We start from the raw sequence: 23,574 nt of genomic DNA, 5'->3' as shown, positions 1-23,574 counted from the left end.
ACACAAACCCAAAAAGAAAAATGCAAAAACTGACGAAAAAACATAAAAAGACCTATAACTTTATTTAGAAGACGTTTTTTACTCCTCGTTTCAAGCTTTATTTGACTGATAATGGGCTTGAAACGGATCTTCGTGGCCCAAATTATGCCTGTTTTCGTGGGCCACCTTTGGAAACATGATCATGGACATCCAAATATAACATGACACGTTCTTCAAACACTTGGGCCTCAATCAACGACCTTCTTGTAGAAATACTACTAAACCTTCATATAGAAAAAAATGGCCATCTTTATGCCACAGATCACACAAGCAAAACAGATTATGAGACGGTCATTCTCAAATGGAAGGAGTGCAGCAACACCCATGGACATTCCGAAGGATATTTTGCTGTTTATGTCGCTGAACAAGAGAAAAGACGATTTCTGGTTCGTGTATCACTCTTAAGCCGGCCAGAATTTCAAGAACTACTGGCGTATTTGCTAATCTAGCATCACGTTTCGGAGCCTTGTGATACTTCATTTATCATATAACATTTTAGCAAAGAACATCAACTAGGATCTTACTCATATTTAATTGTAAATAGAGATTCATAACAATTTTTTGTGAAACTCAAATTTAGAGCAACCTCAAGTTTATTGAACGACATATAACTTATGCTATAAGCAATGACCATTTGGATAACATCAACTAAGGAAAGATTCATGTGGTAAAGGATCAACACACATATTATTCATGCAACTGAAATCAATTACAGTTTCATTCGTTGCGTTTGGTTCGGCAACCACAACGATTCATTGGAGCATCACAAGCAATGTGGAATTCGATTGAGTTGGAGTTCAGGGATGGCTACCCTAAGTTCAAATTAGAAATGTGTGGTTAGCTGGAACGTTTCGACCCGCTATACATATGTTTTACGTAAAACACAATACATGGTTAAAAACGACAAGCAGGTTGTGTGGGTTATGTAAATTAATTAGCCTGCAATCGCAATACCCGTATACCATTTGCCACTGATAATTTTCAATCACAACCGGTCATTGATAATTTTCAATCACAACCGTTATTCTAAACCTGATTATACAACTAATTAAGTCTTTATTTCAAAGAAATTCAATATGTCTGCTTCTATGATCGTCGAATTTTTTGTACCTGGATTCACGAGTGAATATGATACGCGTAAAAGGTACCAAAAAAATCTTTCTTGGTCTATGCAAACACAAATCATAAGCGGATAAAACCTTCACCATAGAATATATATATACACATATATATACACATATATATATTTATGTTGCCGATTTCTATAGTCAGAGATTATTGTGCTGAAATTTAACAGAACGGTCTCTTAATTATCTATCATTATCCTAATAACATAGATACTCCTAATATATTTATAATTAAAGTCAATGGGTCCTTTATGTTGTAACCGTGTCAACTGAGTTTTAACAAATTGCCAAGACAGGTTTACCAAAATGTGAAATCTTAGCCTTATGCATGTCACATTTGAACCGCACAAAAAATTCATTATAGGTTATTTGGTTATAATGCGGAATGTCCTACATATTTTTGTAAAGAACATCAACTAGGTAAAGATTCATGTGGTAAAGGATCAATACACATATTAGTCATGCAATTGAAATCAGTTACAGTTTCATTCGTTGTGTTTGGTTCGGCAACCACAACGATTCTTTGGTGCATCACAAACAATGTGGAATTCGATTGAGTTGGATTTCAGGCTTGGCTACCCTAAGTTCAAATTAGAAATGCGTGGTTAGCTAGAACGCTTCGACCCGCTATATATATGTTTTACGTAAAACGCAATACATGGTTAAAAACGACAAGCTGGTTGTGTGGGTTATGTAAATTAATTAGCCTGCGATCGCAATACCCGTATACCATTTGTCACTACTGGCATTACTGTTCATAGCCGGTCATTGATAATTTTCAATCACAACCGTTATTCTAAACCTGATTATACAACTAATTAAGTCTTTATTTTAAAGATATTCAACATGTCTACTTCTATGATCGTCGAATTTTTTGTACCTGGATTCACGAGTGTATGTGATACATGTTAAAGGTACCGAAAGATTCTTTCTAGGTCTATGCAGACACAAATCATAAGCGGATAAAACACTCACTATAGAATATATATATATAAATACACACACACATATATATATCTATGTATTTATCCTGCCGATTTCTATAGTATATTCTGCTGAAATTTAACAGAACTGTCTCTTAATTATCTATCCTTATCCTAGTAACGTAGATACTCCTAATATATTTATAATTAAGGTCAATGGGTCCGTTATGTTGTAACCATGTCAGCTGAGTTTTAACAAATTGCTACGACAGGTTTGCCAAAATGTGAAATCTTAGCCTTATGCATGTCACATTTGAACCACACAAAAAATTCATTATAGGTTATTTGGTTATAATGTGGAGTGTCCTACATATTAAAGATTAGGCATCTAACATCAGACAGGGACCATAAGGGATTTCCTGTTGGATATATATTGTAACAGGTCGTTCGGGTTCATAAATGTCATTCAAATTATTTTGGGTCTTTTCGATAAAGAGAGACAATTCCATGTGAAGCTTCTTTCCAATCATGTGTCAATTTCTACAATCTTGTGCAACCAGCTGGCTATTTAAGCCATTCAGTATTTCAAAGCAAATCAACCACAACTTCCATACTCCAAAAAGTCTTTTACCGAGTCATTTTTCTCCATCAACGACCTTCTCGTAGAAACACTACTAAACCTTCAGATAGAAATGGCCATCTTTATGCCACGGATCACACAAGCAAAACAGATTCTGACACGATCATTCTCAAATGGAAGGAGTGCAGCAACACCCATGGACATTCCCAAAGGATATTTTGCTGTTTATGTCGGCGAACAAGAGAAAAGACGATTTCTGGTTCGCGTATCACTCTTAAGCCGGCCAGAATTTCAAGAACTACTGCAACTGGCGGAGGAACAGTTTGAGTACGACCATCCAATGGGTGGGCTAACCATTCAATGTAGTGAAGACGTATTTGCTGATCTAGCATCACGTTTCGGTGCCTTGTGGTGCTTTGTTTATCATATAACATTTTTGTAAAGAACATCAACTAGGATCTTACACATATTTGTAAATAGAGACGCGTAACAATTTTTTGTGAAATTCAAATTTGGAGAAACCTCAAGTTTATTGAACTACATATAACTTATTCTATAAGCAATGACAATTTGGATGAAATACATATTTCACGTTCTTTAATTTTTGAAGGCTGAATTTTAACCAAATACAAAACCGGATAGATGTGTATATGATTACTTAAGGATCTGTTTTTTATTGATAAAAATGATTGAAACAAATGGAAAGATTCATGCGGTAAAGGAACAATACACATATTAGTCATGCAATTGAAATCAATTACACTTTCATTCGTTGTGTTTGGTTCGGCAACCACAGCGATTCATTGGTGCATCACAAACAATGTGGAATTCGATTAAGTTGGAGTTCAGGCTTGGATACCCAAAGTTCAAATTAGAAATGCTTGGTTAGCTGGAACGCTTCGACCCGCTATACTTACGTTTTACGTAAAACGCAATACACGGTTAAAAACAAAAAACAGGATGTGTGGGTTATGTGAATTAATTAGCCTGGGATCGCGAAACCCTTTTACCATTTGTCACTATTGGCATTACGGTTCATAGCTAGTCATTGATAATTTTAAATCTCAACCGTTATTCTAAACCTGATTATACAAATAATTAAGTCTTCATTTCAAAGAAATTCAACATGTCAACTTCTATGATCATCGAATTTCTTGTACCTGGATTCACGAGTGTATGTGTTACGCGTTAAAGGTACCGAAAGACTATTTCTAGGTCTACGCAGACACAATTCATAAGCGGATAAAACACACACTATAGAATATTATATATATACATATATACATATATATATATATATTTGTGTTGCCGATTTCCATAGACAGAGGTTATTGTGCTGAAATTTAATAGAACTGTCTCTTAATTATCTATCCTTATCCTAATAACATAGATACTCCTAATATATTTATAATTAAGGTCAATGGGTCCGTTATGCTGTAACTGGTAGTTCGGGTTCATAAATGTCATTCAAATTATTTTGGGTCTTTTCGATAAAGAGAGACAATTCCATGTGAAGCTTCTTTCCAATCATGTGTCAATGTCTACTATCTTGTGCAACCAGCTGGCTATTTAAGCCATTCAGTATTTCAAAGCAAATCAACCACAACTTCCATACTCCAAAAAGTCTTTTACCGAGTCATTTTTCTCCATCAACGACCTTCTCGTAGAAACACTACTAAACCTTCAGATAGAAATGGCCATCTTTATGCCACGGATCACACAAGCAAAACAGATTCTGACACGATCATTCTCAAATGGAAGCAGTGCAGCAACACCCATGGACATTCCCAAAGGATATTTTGCTGTTTATCTCGGCAAACAAGAGAAAAGACGATTTCTGGTTCGCGTATCACTCTTAAGCCGGCCAGAATTTCAAGAACTACTGCAACTGGCGGAGGAACAGTTTGAGTACGACCATCCAATGGGTGGGCTAACCATTCAATGTAGTGAAGACGTATTTGCTGATCTAGCATCACGTTTCGGTGCCTTGTGATGATTTGTTTATCATATAACATTTTTGTAAAGAACATCAACTAGGATCTTACACATATTTGTAAATAGAGACGCGTAACAATTTTTTGTGAAATTCAAATTTGGAGCAACCTCAAGTTTATTGAACTACATATAACTTATTCTCTAAGCAATGACAATTTGGATGAAATACATATTTCACGTTCTTTAATTTTTGAAGGCTTAATTTTAACCAAATACAAAACCGGATAGATGTGTATATGATTACTTAAGGATCTGTTTTTTATTGATAAAAATGATTGAAACAAAGGGAAAGATTCATGCGGTAAAGGAACAATACACATATTACTCATGCAATTGAAATCAATTACACTTTCATTCGTTGTGTTTGGTTCGGCAACCACAACGATTCATTGGTGCCTCACAAACAATGTGGAATTCGATTGAGTTGGAGTTCAGGCTTGGATACCCTAAGTTCAAATTAGGAATGCTTGGTTAGCTGGAACGCTTCGACCCGCTATACTTACGTTTTATGTAAAACGCAATACACGGTTAAAAACGAAAAACAGGATGTGTGGGTTATGTGAATTAATTAGCCTGGGATCGCGAAACCCTTACCATTTGTCACTATTGGCATTACGGTTCATAGCTAGTCATTGATAATTTTAAATCTCAACCGTTATTCTAAACCTGATTATACAACTAATTAAGTCTTAATTTCAAAGAAATTCAACATGTCTGCTTCTATGATCATCGAATTTCTTGTACCTGGATTCACGAGTGTATGTGTTACGCGTTAAAGGTACCGAAAGATTATTTCTAGGTCTACGCAGACACAATTCATAAGCGGATAAAACACACACTATAGAATATTATATATATACATATATATACAGATATATATATATATATTTGTGTTGCCGATTTCCATAGACAGAGGTTATTGTGCTGAAATTTAACAGAACTGTCTCTTAATTATCTATCCTTATCCTAAAAACATAGATACTCCTAATATATTTATAATTAAGGTCAATGGGTCCGTTATGTTGTAACCATGTCAGCTGAGTTTTAACAAATTGCTACGACAGGTTTGCCAAAATGTGAAATCCTAGACTTAAACAGATCACATTTGAACCACACAAAAAATTCATTTTAGGTTATTTGGTTATAATGCGGAATGTCCTACATATTAAGATTAGGCATCTAACATCAGACAGGGACCATAAGGGATTTCCTGTTGGATATATATTGTAACAGGTCGTTCGGGTTCATAAATGTCATTCAAATTATTTTGGGTCTTTTCGATAAAGAGAGACAATTCGATGTGAAGCTTCTTTCCAATCATGTGTCAATGTCTACTATCTTGTGCAACCAGCTGGCTATTTAAGCCATTCAGTATTTCAAAGCAAATCAACCACAACTTCCATACTCCAAAAAGTCTTTTACCGAGTCATTTTTCTCCATCAACGACCTTCTCGTAGAAACACTACTAAACCTTCAGATAGAAATGGCCATCTTTATGCCACGGATCACACAAGCAAAACAGATTCTGACACGATCATTCTCAAATGGAAGGAGTGCAGCAACACCCATGGACATTCCCAAAGGATATTTTGCTGTTTATGTCGGCGAACAGGAGAAAAGACGATTTCTGGTTCGCGTATCACTCTTAAGCAAGCCAGAATTTCAAGAACTACTGCAACTGGCGGAGGAACAGTTTGAGTACGACCATCCAATGGGTGGGCTAACCATTCAATGCAGTGAAGACGTATTTGCTGATCTAGCATCACGTTTCGGTGCCTTGTGTTGCTTTGTTTATCATATAACATTTTTGTAAAGAACATCAACTAGGATCTTACACATATTTGTAAATAGAGACGCGTAACAATTTTTTGTGAAATTCAAATTTGGAGCAACCTCAAGTTTATTGAACTACATATAACTTATGCTGTAAGCAATGACAATTTGGATGAAATACATATTTCACGTTCTTTAATTTTTGTAGGCTGAATTTTAACCAAATTCAAAACCGGATAGATGTGTATATGATTACTTTAGGATCTCTTTTTTATTGATACAAATGATTGAAACAAAGGGAAAGATTCATGCGGTAAAGGAACAATACGCATATTAGTCATGCAATTGAATTCAATTACACTTTCATTCGTTGTGTTTGGTTCGGCAACCACAACGATTCATTGGTGCATCACAAACAATGTGGAATTCGATTGACTTGGAGATCAGGCTTGGATACCCTAAATTCAAATTAGAAATGCTTGGTTAGCAGGAACACTTCGACCCGCTATACTTATGTTTTACGTAAAACGCAATACACGGTTAAAAACGAAAAACAGGATGTGTGGGTTATGTGAATTCATTAGCCTGGGATCACGAAACCCGTATACCATTTTTTCACTATTGGCATTACGGTTCATAGCTAGTCATTGATAATTTTAAATCTCAACCGTTATTCTAAACCTGATTATACAACTAATTAAGTCTTCATTTCAAAGAAATTCAACATGTCTGCTTCTATGATCATCGAATTTCTTGTACCTGGATTCACGAGTGTATGTGTTAAGCGTTAAAGGTACCGAAAGATTATTTCTAGGTCTACGCAGACACAATTCATAAGCGGATAAAACATACACTATAGAATATTATATATATACATATATATAAAGATATATATATATATATATATATATATATATTTGTGTTGCCGCTTTCCATAGACAGAGGTTATTGTGCTGAAATTTAACAGAACTGTCTCTTAATTATCTATCCTTATCCTAATAACATAGATACTCCTAATATATTTATAATTAAGGTCAATGGGTCCGTTATGTTGTAACCATGTCAGCTGAGTTTTAACAAATTGCTACGACAGGTTTGCCAAAATGTTAAATCCTAGACTTAAACAGATCACATTTGAACCACACAAAAAATTCATTTTAGGTTATTTGGTTATAATGCGGAATGTCCTACATATTAAGATTAGGCATCTAACATCAGACAGGGACCATAAGGGATTTCCTGTTGGATATATATTGTAACAGGTCGTTCGGGTTCATAAATGTCATTCAAATTATTTTGGGTCTTTTCGATAAAGAGAGACAATTCCATGTGAAGCTTCTTTCCAATCATATGTCAATGTCTACTATCTTGTGCAACCAGCTGGCTATTTACGCCATTCAGTATTTCAAAGCGAATCAACCACAACTTCCATACTCCAAAAAGTCTTTCACCGAGTCATTTTTCTCCATCAACGACCTTCTCGTAGAAACACTACTAAACCTTCAGATAGAAATGGCCATCTTTATGCCACGGATCACACAAGCAAAACAGATTCTGACACGATCATTCACAAATGGAAGGAGTGCAGCAACACCCATGGACATTCCCAAAGGATATTTTGCTGTTTATGTCGGTGAACAAGAGAAAAGACGATTTCTGGTTCGCGTATCACTCTTAAGCCGGCCAGAATTTCAAGAACTACTGCAACTGGCGGAGGAACAGTTTGAGTACGACCATCCAATGGGTGGGCTAACCATTCAATGTAATGAAGACGTATTTGCTGATCTAGCATCACGTTTCGGTGCCTTGTGATGCTTTGTTTAACATATAACATTTTTGTAAAGAACATCAACTAGGATCTTACACATATTTGTAAATAGAGACGCGTAACAATTTTTTGTGAAATTCAAATTTGGAGAAACCTCAAGTTTATTGAACTACATATAACTTATTCTATAAGCAATGACAATTTGGATGAAATACATATTTCACGTTCTTTAATTTTTGAAGGCTGAATTTTAACCAAATACAAAACCGGATAGATGTGTATATGATTACTTAAGGATCTGTTTTTTATTGATAAAAATGATTGAAACAAAGGGAAAGATTCATGCGGTAAAGGAACAATACACATATTACTCATGCAATTGAAATCAATTACACTTTCATTCGTTGTGTTTGGTTCGGCAACCACAGCGATTCATTGGTGCATCACAAACAATGTGGAATTCGATTAAGTTGGAGTTCAGGCTTGGATACCCTAAGTTCAAATTAGAAATGCTTGGTTAGCTGGAACGCTTCGACCCGCTATACTTACGTTTTACGTAAAACGCAATACACGGTTAAAAACAAAAAACAGGATGTGTGGGTTAGGTGAATTAATTAGCCTGGGATCGCGAAACCCTTTTACCATTTGTCACTATTGGCATTACGGTTCATAGCTAGTCATTGATAATTTTAAATCTCAACCGTTATTCTAAACCTGATTATACAAATAATTAAGTCATCATTTCAAAGAAATTCAACGTGTCTGCTTCTATGATCATCGAATTTCTTGTACCTGGATTCACGAGTGTATGTGTTACGCGTTAAAGGTACCGAAAGACTATTTCTAGGTCTACGCAGACACAATTCAAAAGCGGGTAAAACACACACTATAGAATATTATATATATACATATATATACACATATATATATATTTGTGTTGCCGATTTCAATAGACAGAGGTTATTGTGCTGAAATTTAACAGAACTGTCTCTTAATTATCTATCCTTATCCTAATAACATAGATACTCCTAATATATTTATAATTAAGTTCAATGGGTCCGTTATGTTGTAACCATGTCAGCTGAGTTTTAACAAATTGCTACGACAGGTTTGCCAAAATGTGAAATCCTAGCCTTAAACAGATCACATTTGAACCACGCAAAAAATTCATTTTGGGTTATTTGGTTATAATGCGGAATGTCCTACATATTAAGATTAGGCATCTAATATCTGACAGGGACCATAAAGGATTTCGAATTGGATATATAGTGTAACAGGTCGTTCGGGTTCATAAATGTCATTCAAATTATTACGGGTCTTTTCGATAAAGAGAGATAATTCCATGTGATGCTTCTTTCCAATCATGTGTCAATGTCTACTATCTTGTGCAACCAGCTGGCTATTTAAGCCATTCAGTATTTCAAAGCAAATCAACCACAACTTCCATACTCCAAAAAGTCTTTTACCGAGTCATTTTTCTCCATCAACGACCTTCTCGTAGAAACACTACTAAACCTTCAGATAGAAATGGCCATCTTTATGCCACGGATCACACAAGCAAAACAGATTCTGAGACGATCATTCTCAAATGGAAGGAGTGCAGCAACACCCATGGACATTCCCAAAGGATATTTTGCTGTTTATGTCGGCGAACAAGAGAAAAGACGATTTCTGGTTCGCGTATTACTCTTAAGCCGGCCAGAATTTCAAGAACTACTGCAACTGGCGGAGGAACAGTTTGAGTACGACCAACCAATGGTTGGGCTAACCATTCAATGTAGTGAAGAAGTATTTGCAGATCTAGCATCACTTTTTGGTGCCTTGTGATGCTTTGTTTATCATATAACATTTTTGTAAAGAACATCAACTAGGATCTTACACATATTTGTAAATAGAGATGCGTAACAATATTTTGTGAAATTCAAATTTGGAGCAACCTCAAGTTTATTGAACTACATATAACTTATTCTATAAGCAATGACCATTTGGATGAAATACATATTTCACGTTCTTTAATTTTTGTAGGCTGAATTTTAACCAAATACAAAACCGGATAGATGCGTATATTATTACTTAAGGATCTGTTTTTTATTGAAAAAGATGATTGAAACAAAGGGAATGATTCATGCGGTAAAGGAATAATACACATATTAGTCATGCAATTGAAATCAATTACACTTTCATTCGTTGTGTTTGGTTCGACAACCACAACGATTCATTGGTGCATCACAAACAATGTGGAATTCGATTGAGTTGGAGTTCAAGCTTGGATACCCTAAGTTCTAATTAGAAATGCTTGGTTAGCTGGAACGCTTCGACCCGCTATGCATATGTTATACGTAAAACGCAATACACGGTTAAAAACGATAAACAGGTTGTGTGGGTTATGTGAATTAATTAGCATGGGATCGCGAAACCCGTATACCTTTTGTCACTATTGGCATTACGGTTCATAGCTAGACATTGTTAATTTTCAATCTCAACCGTTATTCTAAACCTGATTATACAACTAATTAAGTCTTTATTTCAAAGAAATTCAACATGTCTGCTTCTATGATTGTCGAATTTCTTTTACCTGGATTCACGAGTGTATGTGTTACGCGTTAAATGTACCGAAAGATTATTTCTATGTCTACGCAGACACAAATCATATGCGGATTAATCACACCCTATAGAATATTATATATATATTTTTATGTTGCTGATTTCCATAGTTAGAGGTTATTGTGCTAAAATTTAATAGAACTGTCTCTTAATTATCTGTCCTTATCCTAATAACGTAGATACTCCTAATATATTTATAATTAAGGTCAATGGGTCCGTTATGTTGTAACTATGTCAGCTGAGTTTTAACAAATTGCCACGACAGGTTTAGCAAAATGTGAAATTCTAGCCTTAAATTGGTTACATTTGAACCACACAAAAAAATCATTATAGGTAATTTGGTTATAATGCGGAATGTCCGATATATTAAAGATTAGGCATCTAACATCAGACAGGGACCATAAGGGATTTCCTGTAGGATATATATTGTAACTGTTCGTTCGGGTTCATAAATGTCATTCAAATTATTTTGGGTCTTTTCGATAAAGAGTGACAATTCCATGTGAAGCTTCTTTCCAATCATGTGTCAATGTCTACTATCTTGTGTAACCAGCTGGCTATTTAAGCCATTCAGTATTTCAAAGCAAATCAACCACAACTTCCATACTCCAAAAAGTCTTTTACCGAGTCATTTTTCTCCATCAACGACCTTCTTGTAGAAACACTACAAAACCTTCCGATAGAAATAACCATCTTTATGCCACGGATCATGCAAACAAAACAGATTCTGAGACGAACATTCTCAAATGGAAGGAGTGCAGCAACACCCATGCACATTCCAAAAGGATATTTTGCTGTTTATGTCGGCGAACAAGAGAAAAGACGATTTCTGGTTCGCGTATCACTCTTAAGCCGGCCAGAATTTCAAGAACTACTGCAACTGGCGGAGGAACAGTTTGAGTACGACCATCCAATGGGTGGGCTAACCATTCAATGTAGTGAAGACGTATTTGCTGATCTAGCATCACGTTTCGGTGCCTTGTGATGCTTTGTTTATCATATAACATTTTTGTAAAGAACATCAACTAGGATCTTACACATATTTGTAAATAGAGATTCGTAACAATTTTTTGTGAAATTCAAATTTGGAGCAACCTCAAGTTTATTGAACTACATATAACTTATTCTATAAGCAATGACCATTTGGATGAAATACATATTTCACGATCTTTAATTTTTTTAGGCTGAATTTTAACCAAATACAAAACCGGATAGGTGTGAATATGATTACTTAAGGAACTGTTTTTTATTGAAAAAAATGATTGAAACAAAGGGAAAGATTCATGCGGCAAAGGAACAATACACATATTAGTCATGCAATTGAAATCAATTACACTTTCATTCGTTGTGTTTGGTTCGGCAACCACAACGATTCATTGGTGCATCACAAACAATGTGGAATTCGATTGAGTTGGAGTTCAAGCTTGGATACCCTAAGTTCAAATTAGAAATGCTTGGTTAGCTGGAACGCTTTGACCCACTATGCATATGTTATACGTAAAACGCAATACACGGTTAAAAACAAAAATCAGGTTGTGTGGGTTATGTGAATTAATTAGCATGGGATCGCGAAACCCGTATACCATTTTTCACTATTGGCAATACAGTTCATAGCTAGTCATTGATAATTTTCAATCTCAACCGTTATTCTAAACCTGATTATACAACTAATTAAGTCTTTATTTCAAAGAAATTCAACATGTCTGCTTCTATGATCGTCGAATTTCTTTTACCTGGATTCACGAGTGTATGTGTTACGCGTTAAAGGTACCGAAAGATTATTTCTAGGTCTACGCAGACACAAATCATCTGCGGATAAAACACACTATAGAATATTATATTATATATTTTTATGTTGCTGATTTCCATAGTTAGAGGTTATTGTGCTAAAATTTAATAGAACCGTCTCTTAATTATCTTTACTTATACTAATAACGTAGATACTCCAAATATATTTATAATTAAGGTCAATGGGTCCGTTATGTTGTAACCATGTCAGCTGAGTTTTAACAAATTGCCACGACAGGTTTGCCAAAATGTGAAATCCTAGCCTTAAACAGGTCACATTTGAACCACACAAAAAAATCATTATAGGTTATTTGGTTATAATGCGGAATGTCCTACATATTAAAGATTAGGCATCTAACATCAGACAGGGACCATAAGGGATTTTCTGTAGGATATATATTGTAACTGGTCGTTCGGGTTCATAAATGTCATTCAAATTATTTTGGGTCTTTTCGATAAAGAGAGACAATTCCATGTGAAGCTTCTTTCCAATCATGTGTCAATGTCTACTATCTTGTGAAACCAGCTGGCTATTTAAGCCATTCAGTATTTCAAAGCAAATCAACCACAACTTCCATACTCCAAAAAGTGTTTTACCGAGTCATTTTTCTCCATCAACGACCTTCTTGTAGAAACCCTACAAAACCTTCCGATAGAAATGGCCATTTTTATGCCACGGATCACGCCAGCAAAACAGATTCTGAGACGATCATTCTCAAATGGAAGGAGTGCAGCAACACCCATGGACATTCCCAAAGGATATTTTTCTGTTTATGTCGGCGAACAAGAGAAAAGACGTTTTTTGGTCCGCGTATCACTCTTAAGCCGGCCAGAATTTCAAGAGCTACTGCAACTGGCGGAGGAACAGTTTGAGTACGACCATCCAATGGGTGGGCTAACCATTCCATGTAGTGAAGTTGTATTTGCTGACCTAGCATCACGTTTCGGTGCCTTGTGATGCTTTATTTATCATATAGCATTTTTGTAAATAACATCAACTAGGATCTTACACATATTTGTAAATAGATATTCTTAACAATTTTTTGTGAAATACAAATTTGGAGCAACCTCAAGTTTATTGATCTACTATAACTTATTCTATAAGCAATAACCATTTGGATGAAATACATATTTCACGTTCTATAATTTTTGTAGGCTGAATTTTAACCAAATGTATATACAAATCCGGATAGATGTGTATATGATTACTTAAGGATCAGTTTCATATAGAAAAAAATGATTGAAACAAAGGGAAAGATTCGTGCAGTAAAGGTACAATACACATATTAGCCATGTAATTGAAATCAATTACACTTTCATTCGTTGTGTTTGGTTCGGCAACCACAACGATTCATTGGTGCATCAAAAACAATGTGGAATTCGATTGAGTTGGAGTTCAGGCTTGGATACCCTAAGTTCAAATTAGAATTGCTTGGTTAGCTGGAACGCTTCGACCCGCTATACATATGTTTTACGTAAAACGCAATACAAGGTTAAAAACGAAAAACAGGTTGTGTGAGTTATGTGAAATAATTAGCCTGGGATTGCGAAAACCGTATGCGAATTTGTCACAATTGGAATTACGGTTCATAGCAAGTCATTGATAATTTTCAATCTCAACCGTTATTCTAAACCTGAGTATACAACTAATTAAGTCTTTATTTCAAAGAAATTCAACATGTCTGCTTCTATGATCGTCTAATTTCTTGTACCTGGATTCACGAGTGTATGTGTTACGCGTTAAAGGTACCGAAAGATTATATCTAGGTCTACGCAGACACAAATCATATGCGGATAAAACACACACTATAGAATATTATATATATATATATTTTTATGTTGCTGATTTCCATAGTTAGAGGTTATTGTGCTAAAATTTAATAGAACTGTCTCTTAATTATTTGTCCTTATCCTAATAACGTAGATACTCCTATTATATTTATAATTAAGGTCAATGGGTTCGTTATGTTGTAACCATATCAGCTGAGTTTTAACAAATTCCTACGACAGGTTTTCCAAAATGTGAAATCCTAGCCTTAAACAGGTCACATTTGAAACACACAAAAAATTCATTATAGGTTATTTGGTTATAATGCGGAATGTCCTACATATTAAAGATTAGGCATCTAACAGCAGACAGGGACCGTAAGGGATTTCCTGTTGGATATATATTGTAACAGGTCGTTTGGGTTCATAAATGTCATTCAAATTATTTTGGGATGAAGAGAGACAATTCCATGTGAAGCTTCTTTCCAATCATGTGTCAATGTCTGCTATCTTGTGCAACTTGCTGGCTATTTAAGCCATTCAGTATTTCAAAGCAAATCAACCACAAATTCCATACTCCAAAAATTCTTTTACCGACTCATTTTTCTCCATCAGCGACCTTCTTGTAGAAACACTACTAAACCTTCAGATAGAAATGGCCATCTTTATGCCACGGATCACGCAAGCAAAACAGATTCTGAGACGATCATTCTCAAATGGAAGGAGTGCAGCAACACCCATGGACATTCCCAAAGGATATTTTTCTGTTTATGTCGGCGAACAAGAGAAAAGACGATTTTTGGTCCGCGTATCACTCTTAAGCCGGCCAGAATTTCAAGAGCTACTGCAACTGGCGGAGGAACAGTTTGAGTACGACCATCCAATGGGTGGGCTAACCATTCCATGTAGAGAAGATGTATTTGCTGACCTAGCATCACGTTTTGGTGCCTTGTGATGCTTTATTTATCATATAGCATTTTTGTAAATAACATCAACTAGGATCTTACACATATTTGTAAATAGATATTCGTAACAAGGTTAATCAGGCATCATGTGGTGGCGTTGATAGCCGAAAGACAAGGGCACATGCACCGATCAGCCGGTGTCCCGATGATTGAGTGCTATGTGCCTTATGTCCAAGGCTTGATGCAAAACTACTATCGAGCCGGGGGTCTCACCGGAAGCAGCCTCTCTATCCCTATGGGATAGAGGTAAGGCTGTCTACATCTTACCCTCCTCAGACCCTACCATAGCATTGCTATTGGTGGGATATACTGAGTACGATGATGATGATGATATATTTAATTTCAAAACTAAAACTTTATTCGGGTTTTTCGGGTTGACCCGAAACTTATAATTCAAACTTGAGAACCAATGTATGTCCTAAGAACGGATCAAACAAGTTCTTGAATCAATCTCACTTTCTAGCTAGCTGAAATCACTAGTAAGCAACCGAGATCTCGGATCTTGTGAGTGTTGGTTTATTACCCGAAAATGAAATGAAAAAAGGAATGAAAGGAGTAGGGAGAGAGTTGGTAGGTGAATAATATAGAGAAATGACAAAAGGTTGATATGCATGTTCATGCTTGCACTATTTATAGTGCAAGCTATACCATGCTTGTCTTTCATTATTAACGGCCCAATGGGCTTTGTTTACATGGCATCGGGCCCAAACATTCAATAAACAAACCGACAAGCTAACTTGATACATCGTAAATTGAACAAACAAATACATAAGACTAATAAACAAAACGGGGCCCTACAACCAACCAAAATTACTTCTGTTCGGGTTCTGGTTAGTTCGGGTCCAGATATGTCTTCTCGAATTGAATTTCAGGTTTCGAGTAAAAATGACAGCCCTAGTGACGGCTAACATTGCCATTTTCATTCTGAAATGCATTTCATATTTGATTTCTTTTCGTTTTCGATTATCTTTTATTGTTAAATGTTAATTTCACTGTTGCACTCGGCTGATTCCAATCTATTATATTTTTCTGTAATAGGAGGAAATTAGTATTATCACCGTTTTCAGGTCTTCGAGCTAAGTATTTAAGTTTCAGATGTCGTTTTTGTAGGTCCCAAAATGACCATACGAATGGTTTTGCTCTTGATACAAAGTGTCGAGACGGGTGCGGTAAATCAAACGGCCGAACAAAAGATAGAATATAAGTGAACGATCTCCATGTCAGTTAAAAGATTAATACATTAAACGAACTGACCCACCCAAGGTGAGCTCTCCTCGGGTGGGTGATTTACACCATGAGAACACACACATATGACTACAGGAACCTATATATAGCCAAATAACAAACATTCTAGAAGATCTCCTCCCCATTAAAGCTAAACTCATGCACCGAAGCTCTCGTCTCGTATCCGGATTTCCCGCTCACTTTAATTATTAACTTGACCATTAATATGTAACAGGTTTCGTAATTTGATATCGCATATCATAACTCTTTGGCCTTACAATCACCCCTTTGACTTATGATATTAAAACATTGTTGAATCGTGTCTCGCATCTTCACGAATCAACCCGATATAGCCGAAGCCTATTCAATCACCCCCTAAAGGTAAAGGTATGATCCACCGCCGACAACGATCAAATGACAAAGCTTGTTATTTCCTCTTTAAGTCCAAATTCATATTCAATTTGGTCAAAGTTCCTCAACTTCTTAAACGTCTCGAAAATAACATAGAAATAACATGCTTTGAACACGGTCCAACAATGACGAAAATCCGAACGCATTTGACTTTCTTTAGTTTAGTCAACCCTGAACATCAATCTCCTTCCAAAAATACGAGTTCATTTAAACATAAACCTTGAATACTTACAACCCACAACATGTTAAAACAATCTACCTAGATCAATGATCTTGTTCTCATATGACAGACCAAGGTAACTAGGCCGAAAAACATAATCTGCCCAAATCTAAAATGAGCCCAACATCCCATAACAAATAATAACATGCTGGTCCATTAAGAGTGTTGGCCCATGCAAGTCTTGGCTAGCCCATAACAACAAAAAAAAATACCAGGGGATGAAAAAAAACCCCTAAGCTGAAAAACATAAGGCAGCCTCCATCAACATCAACAACCGCCACCTTCAGAACCCCGCCGGAAAATTTGATGGCCGGAAAATCGATTCCGGTGACCAACCGCTGTCATGCTCCAACATATTAACACCACTCACCACTGTGTCCCAGAACCAACATCCAAGTCCTCAGTCGTCATCTTCTCATCCGGCCACTAGAAAACTGATTCCGGCGACCGTCGTCGGAAAAGCGGCTTCCAACCCCGCCGCCACTTCCTGCCGTAATAAAAATCTCCAGCCACCCATATTCATCTTCTTCCTCTCTTTCTTCGCCGTTCAACGCAGCCGGAAAAGCAGCCGGATTTTCTGTTCCATTTTGGTGGACGGAATCACCAGAAAACAAGATCCGGTGATCACGCCATGTCACCGGATAACTTTCTGAACCACCACCATTGTAACCATCATAATACTCACCGGCAAATCAAACCGGAAAGCCAACATCACCTCCTAAACTTGGCTGTGAAACTCCCAGATCTACAAAGACGAACTTCAAGCATGTTTATTTCCAAGATCTTCAAACTTTATTTTCAAAACTTCAACGGGTTTTAACGTCTCGGTTCGGGTAATAGCGAAAATAGAACCCGCATATTAAGAGCAAAGTTGAATCACAAGATTTACCCGCTCTGATACCAATAGTAGGTCCCAAAACGACCATACGAATGGTTTTTCTCTTGATAAAAAGTGTCGAGACGGGTGTGGCAAATCAAACGACCGAAGAAAGATAATATAAAGATAGAATATAAGTGAACGATCTCGTTGCAGGTTAAAAGATTAATACATTAAACGAACCGACCCCACCCAAGGTGAGCTATCCTTGGGTGGGTGATTTATACCATGAGAACACACACATACATATTACAAGAACCTATATATAGCCAAATAACAAACATTCTAGAAGATCTCCTCCCCGTTAAAGCTAAATTCGTGCACCGAAATTCTCGTCTCGTATCCGGATTTCCCGCTCACTTTAATTATTAACTTGACCATTAATATATTACGGGTTTCGTAATTTGATATCGCAAGTCATAACTCTTTGGCCTTACAATTTTGCAGCGGTAGTAGTCATGAGAGGAAGGGCATATTTTTCTTCTATATGTTGTTTAATCAAATTGACTAATTTGTATATTGAAAGTGAAATCGATAACTGTCAAGTGTGAAAGCGCCTAGGGTTATATAACCCTTAGACAATAACTGCCATCCGACCCACAAGTAAGATTTGGATCGGTATGACACATATATACATATGTTACAATATAAAATAAAATAAGTGTATTTCCTAATCTAGCTTAATCTATTTTACAATATGATTTAATATCCTCCCGTAAGCTAAATTGGGAGAACATTCAATAACTTCTTGAACCGAAGAAAGTCTTTTAGGTTGTAATGCTTTGGTGAAAATATCTGCAACTTGTTGTTTAGTAGCACAAAATTGTATGTTAACTTCTTGATTCTTTACCAAATCTCAGATGAAATGATACTTTACACGAATGTGCTTGCTATTTCCATGTTGTACAGGATCCTTTGTAAGGCATATGGTCGATTTGTTGTCACAATATAATGTTAAAGATTCATTGTAATCGAATTTTAGTTCCTTGAGTATCCCTTTAAGCCATAGAGCTTGGCAACCTGTCAAGGATAGAGCGATGTATTCTGCCTTGGATGATAGAGCCACCACTTTTTGTATCTTAGATTGCCAAGATACTACCCCGGATCCCATCTGAAATGCATAACCAGAAGTACTCTTGCTGTCGTCCAAGTTCCCTGCATAATCACTATCGCTAAAACCCACAAGTCTTCCTGGATTGTTGGAGTAAACGATTCCATCATTTAGTGTTCCTTTTACATAGCGTAGTATTCTTTTTCCTGCTTCCCAGTGAGTTTGTGTAGGTTCTTCCATAAACCGGCTTATTTTGCTAACAGCAAACATTATGTCTGGTCTAGTATTTGTGAGATACATAAGGCTGCCTACTAAGCTTCGATATATACTTGGATCAATTGATTCTTTTGGGTCATCTTTATTTAGCTTTAGTCCGAGTAATAGCAAACTTGCAATTTATCATATTAAACCTTTCAAGCATACTTTGTGCATACTTTCATTGAGATATGTTAATGTTATTACCCGAATAAGATATCTCCATTCCTGAAAGTAATGCAGAATTCCCATAACCGTCATCTCGAATTCTTGTTTCATTTCACTCTTAAACTCATGTATTTCTTCTAATGAATTGCTTGCAATAATAATATCATCAACGTATAAACATACAAGTAAATGTACCTTGCTTGTTATCTCTAAAAACAGTGTGTGTTCAAAGGTGCATTTATTGAAACCGTTTCTTATGAAGTACTCATCAATCCTAGTATACCAAGCGCGTGGTGCTTGTTTTAAGCCATAGAGAGCCTTTTTTAGTAGACATACTTTATGTTCGTTTCCGGGTTTAATGTATCCCTGTGGTTGTTCTATGTATACCTCTTCCTTAAGTAGCCATTAAGAAAGATAGATTTTACATCCATTTGATGTAGATGCCACCCATATTGAGCGGCCAATGCAATAACTAATCGTACCGTCTCGAATCTGATCACCGGAGCACATACTTCTTGATAATCTATACCATAATTTTGTTTATATCCTTTCACCACCAGCCTGGCTTTTATATTTGCCTATGTTTCCATGTTTGTCAAACTTAGTTTTGTAAATCCATTTGACTCCGATGGGCTTGTGTCCATGTGGTAGATCCACAAGATCCCATGTCTCATTCTTGATTATGGAATGAATATCGTCATCCATAGCATTTCTCCATTTCTCATCTTGGTTAGCTTCGTCATAGGTTGAAGGATCGGTGTTCGAAAAGAAGACATAACTCGATTGATTTTCATGAAATAACCCTTCTGCTTCTTGGTATTTATTTTCCGTTTGTTGCTTGGTTAGAGGTCTTGTTTTGCGATATATACTATTTAGAGTCTTAACTCTCTGAGGAGGACTTTGAGAACTTGTTGGTGCGTCTAACGTGTTTTCTATTTCTTGGGTGTTAATGTTTTCTCTCGAAGTATCTTGATATGATGATCGTTTGATATTTCAGAGTCCATTGTAATATCATCAGTAATGGGCATGCGATCATTATTCGATTGATTGTTGATAATCAAAAATGGTGTTCCTTGTTCCCCTTGAATATCGTGAGTTAGTGTATTTCCCTCATCAAATTTTACATCCCTACTCACTATAGTTCGTTTAGTTGTATGATTATATAACTTGTATCCTTTGCTGTTTTCACTATAACCTATAAAAATTGTTTTTTCGGTTTTGTCATCTAGCTTTCCTCTTTTTTGTTCCGGTATATGTGCGTATGCCAAACTCCCAAATACTCTCAGGTGATCAACTTTCGGTTTAACCCCGGACCAGGTTTCTTGAGGAGTCACACTTGGTACACTCTTTGTTGAAATCCTGTTTAATAAATATACTGCACATGCTACTGCTTCGCCCCAATATTTATTAGGCAGGTTTCTTGCTTTTAACATGCTTCTGGCCATTTCCATAATTGTTCTATTCTTTCGTTCCGCGACACAGTTCTGTTGTGGTGTATAACTAGTGGTCAACTGGTGATGTATCCTATGTTCATTCGAGAAATTTTGAAAATGAATGCCACAATATTCACCACCACGATCAGTTCTAATACACTTGATTTTTTTCTCTGATTGTGTTTCTACTCCGGCCTTAAATATTTTGAAGAAATGTATAGCCTGTGACTTTTCTTTCAAGAAGAATATCCAACATTTCAGAGAAAAGTCGTCTATAAAAGTGATAAAATATTTACAGCCTCCGATGGTTTGCGTTCTCATTGGTCCACATATGTCAGAATGTATCAATTCGAGTGCTTTACTTGCCCGCCATTTTGCCTTTTTTGGAAATGATTTTCTTGCATGTTTCCCTAATGCACATCCTTCACATATTTGATCAGTTCTGTGTACTTTTGGTAATCTCGTAACTATCTCTTTCTGACTCATATTAACTAAGGTATCATAGTTCACATGTCCGTATCGGTGATGCCAAAGTGTTGAGTCATCTTTGAAGAACATGTTTAGGGCTAATGTTATATCCTTACTTGGGTTCAAAGGAAACATTTTGTTACCCGTCATTCTTATGTTTGCAATAGTTGTCCCTGATTGATCTTTGATTTCACATTGATTATTTTTAAAATGCACATCATAACCTCTTTGTGTTAGCTGTCCAACACTCAACAAATTGTGTTTAAGTCCTTGAACATAGAACACATTCTGTATGGTTTTTTCTTTTCCTTTGAGATTTATTCGAACATCACCACACCCTAGTACTTCAAGTCTCTTATCGTCACCAGTTCTAACTTCTCTTCTTTCGGCATTATTTAAAGTAATAAACGCATGCCTATTGCCTGTCATGTGATTGCTACAACCACTGTCCAGGTACCATTGGGTTTGATTGTAGGTTTCTTCCATGTTAAATATCATAAACATGGTTTCATTTTCTTCGTTATTCTCATCATCCTCATGCATTAATACGTTATCTCTTTGTTCATCATTGTTTTTCATGGGGCAATTCCTACTTATGTGACCCAATTTTTGACAGTTATAGCATTTTATTTCGCGGTTTGAGTAGGAGAATCTGCCTCTTCCTCTACCTCGTCCTCCATGGGAGTTATAATTTCTAAAGCCTCTATTTCTATAAAGATCAGAATTTGAATTAGAATTTTGAACCTGAAACGCTTGATCTATTTGTTGTGTATCGTATTGTTTTAGTCTCAACTCGTGTGATTGTAGAATTCCCATCAATTCTTCTGTGGACATAATCGTTACGTCCTTGGATTCTTCTATTGCAACGACAACTGATTCAAATTTCCTTGTTAATGTCCGAAGTATCTTTTCTATAATCTTTTGGTCTTCAATTTTTTCTTCATTCATCCGAAGATGATACACAATAGTTTTGATTTTGTTGAAATATTCTTCAATGGTTTCTGTTTCAGTCATTCGAATGATGTCGAATTCGCATCTTAGTGTTTGGAGTTTAACCCGTTGCACTCGTTGTTCCCCTTTATATGCTTTTTGCAGTGTGTCCCATGCATCCTTCGATGAAGATGATGTCGCTATTCGTTCAAACACGGTTTCGCTGGATGCTTGAAATAGAATATGGAGTGCTTTCTTGTCCCGTCGCTGATTTTCTTTGTGTTCCGTAACCACCGCATCTGTTGCATTCGCCGGTAAGTCGCTGCAACCCGTTTCAACAATACTCCAAAGGTCTTGTGATTCTAATAAGACTCGCATTTGAATATGCCAATGGTAGTAATTCTGTCCCAATAATATTGGGATTTGGGTTTGCAATCCATTTCCTTGTGTCGCCATCGTATTTTCGTATATCACTTGAAAGAATTCTTTGTACGTGTGTATGTTGACAATCAATTAATGAAGGTTAACAGAGATTTTGAATGGCTCTGATACCAGATTGTTGTTTAATCAAATTGACTAATTTGTATATTGAAAGTGAAATCGATAACCGTCAAGTGTGAAAGCGCCTAGGGTTATATAACCCTTAGACAATAACTGCCATCCGACCCACAAGTAAGATTCAGATCGGTATGACACATATATACATATGTTACAATATAAAATAAAATAAGTATATTTCCGAATCTAGCTTAATCTATTTTACAATATGATTTAATACTATAGTGTCATTGCTACTGATATACACTTGGAATATACGAATTTTGTTTTCTAAAGTATCATTTCTTATAGCATCTGGATCATACAAGAACAAGAATACAAGCAATTTTTCCGGTTAGAACGATAGGTTTCCTTCATCCCATGCTTTATCGAAGAATTTTGTGTGAACTTTCAACATCTAACTTTTGTAGGCATTTCCTAGGCATTGAGGGTATAATCATACGCCATTGTTTTTGTTTTTGCAATCAAAACAAAATGGATGTGTTGGATTGATGTGTCCTTAGTTAAATTCAACTTTATACCAAACATTGTCTCTTATATAGTCGTTCTTTTTCGAATTTCAAAGCCAGGATTTCTAATTCAAAACCACAAACACAGTTAAGTTGATATTACTGTTTCGATTTAACTCCCATTCATCCCCAATACTCACC

At 36.1% G+C, this 23,574-nt stretch overlaps 3 protein-coding genes and 1 pseudogene across 3 annotated transcripts; all 4 read left to right on the top strand.

The window, feature by feature from the left end:
• The first annotated feature begins 2,781 nt into the window (after nucleotides 1-2,781).
• On the top strand, nucleotides 2,782-3,111 carry LOC143557886 (auxin-responsive protein SAUR24-like). Its single transcript, XM_077046852.1, has one exon. The coding sequence runs from the start codon at nucleotides 2,782-2,784 to the stop codon at nucleotides 3,109-3,111; it is 330 nt and encodes a 109-aa protein (XP_076902967.1).
• A 1,251-nt stretch (nucleotides 3,112-4,362) lies between these two features.
• LOC143557885 (auxin-responsive protein SAUR24 pseudogene) lies at nucleotides 4,363-4,662 on the top strand (annotated as a pseudogene).
• Nucleotides 4,663-6,147: 1,485 nt separating this feature from the next.
• On the top strand, nucleotides 6,148-6,477 carry LOC143557884 (auxin-responsive protein SAUR24-like). The gene has a single exon (XM_077046851.1). It carries the CDS (start codon nucleotides 6,148-6,150, stop codon nucleotides 6,475-6,477), a length of 330 nt encoding a protein of 109 aa, XP_076902966.1.
• A 6,778-nt stretch (nucleotides 6,478-13,255) lies between these two features.
• On the top strand, nucleotides 13,256-13,555 carry LOC143557883 (auxin-induced protein 15A-like). The gene has a single exon (XM_077046850.1). It carries the CDS (start codon nucleotides 13,256-13,258, stop codon nucleotides 13,553-13,555), a length of 300 nt encoding a protein of 99 aa, XP_076902965.1.
• Nucleotides 13,556-23,574: the final 10,019 nt, after the last annotated feature.

Source organism: Bidens hawaiensis, unplaced genomic scaffold (assembly GCF_021521415.1).
Source record: "Bidens hawaiensis isolate Kalapana, Puna unplaced genomic scaffold, B.hawaiensis_p1.1 tig00019208_1, whole genome shotgun sequence".
Classification (NCBI taxonomy): Eukaryota; Viridiplantae; Streptophyta; class Magnoliopsida; order Asterales; family Asteraceae; genus Bidens; species Bidens hawaiensis.
This window is presented reverse-complemented; position numbering and strand designations above follow the sequence as displayed.

Bases quoted from the DNA above. Each gene is read 5' to 3' on its own strand.
- LOC143557886 (XM_077046852.1), top strand. From the start codon at position 2,782: ATGGCCATCTTTATGCCACGGATCACACAAGCAAAACAGATTCTGACA.
- LOC143557884 (XM_077046851.1), top strand. From the start codon at position 6,148: ATGGCCATCTTTATGCCACGGATCACACAAGCAAAACAGATTCTGACA.
- LOC143557883 (XM_077046850.1), top strand. From the start codon at position 13,256: ATGGCCATTTTTATGCCACGGATCACGCCAGCAAAACAGATTCTGAGA.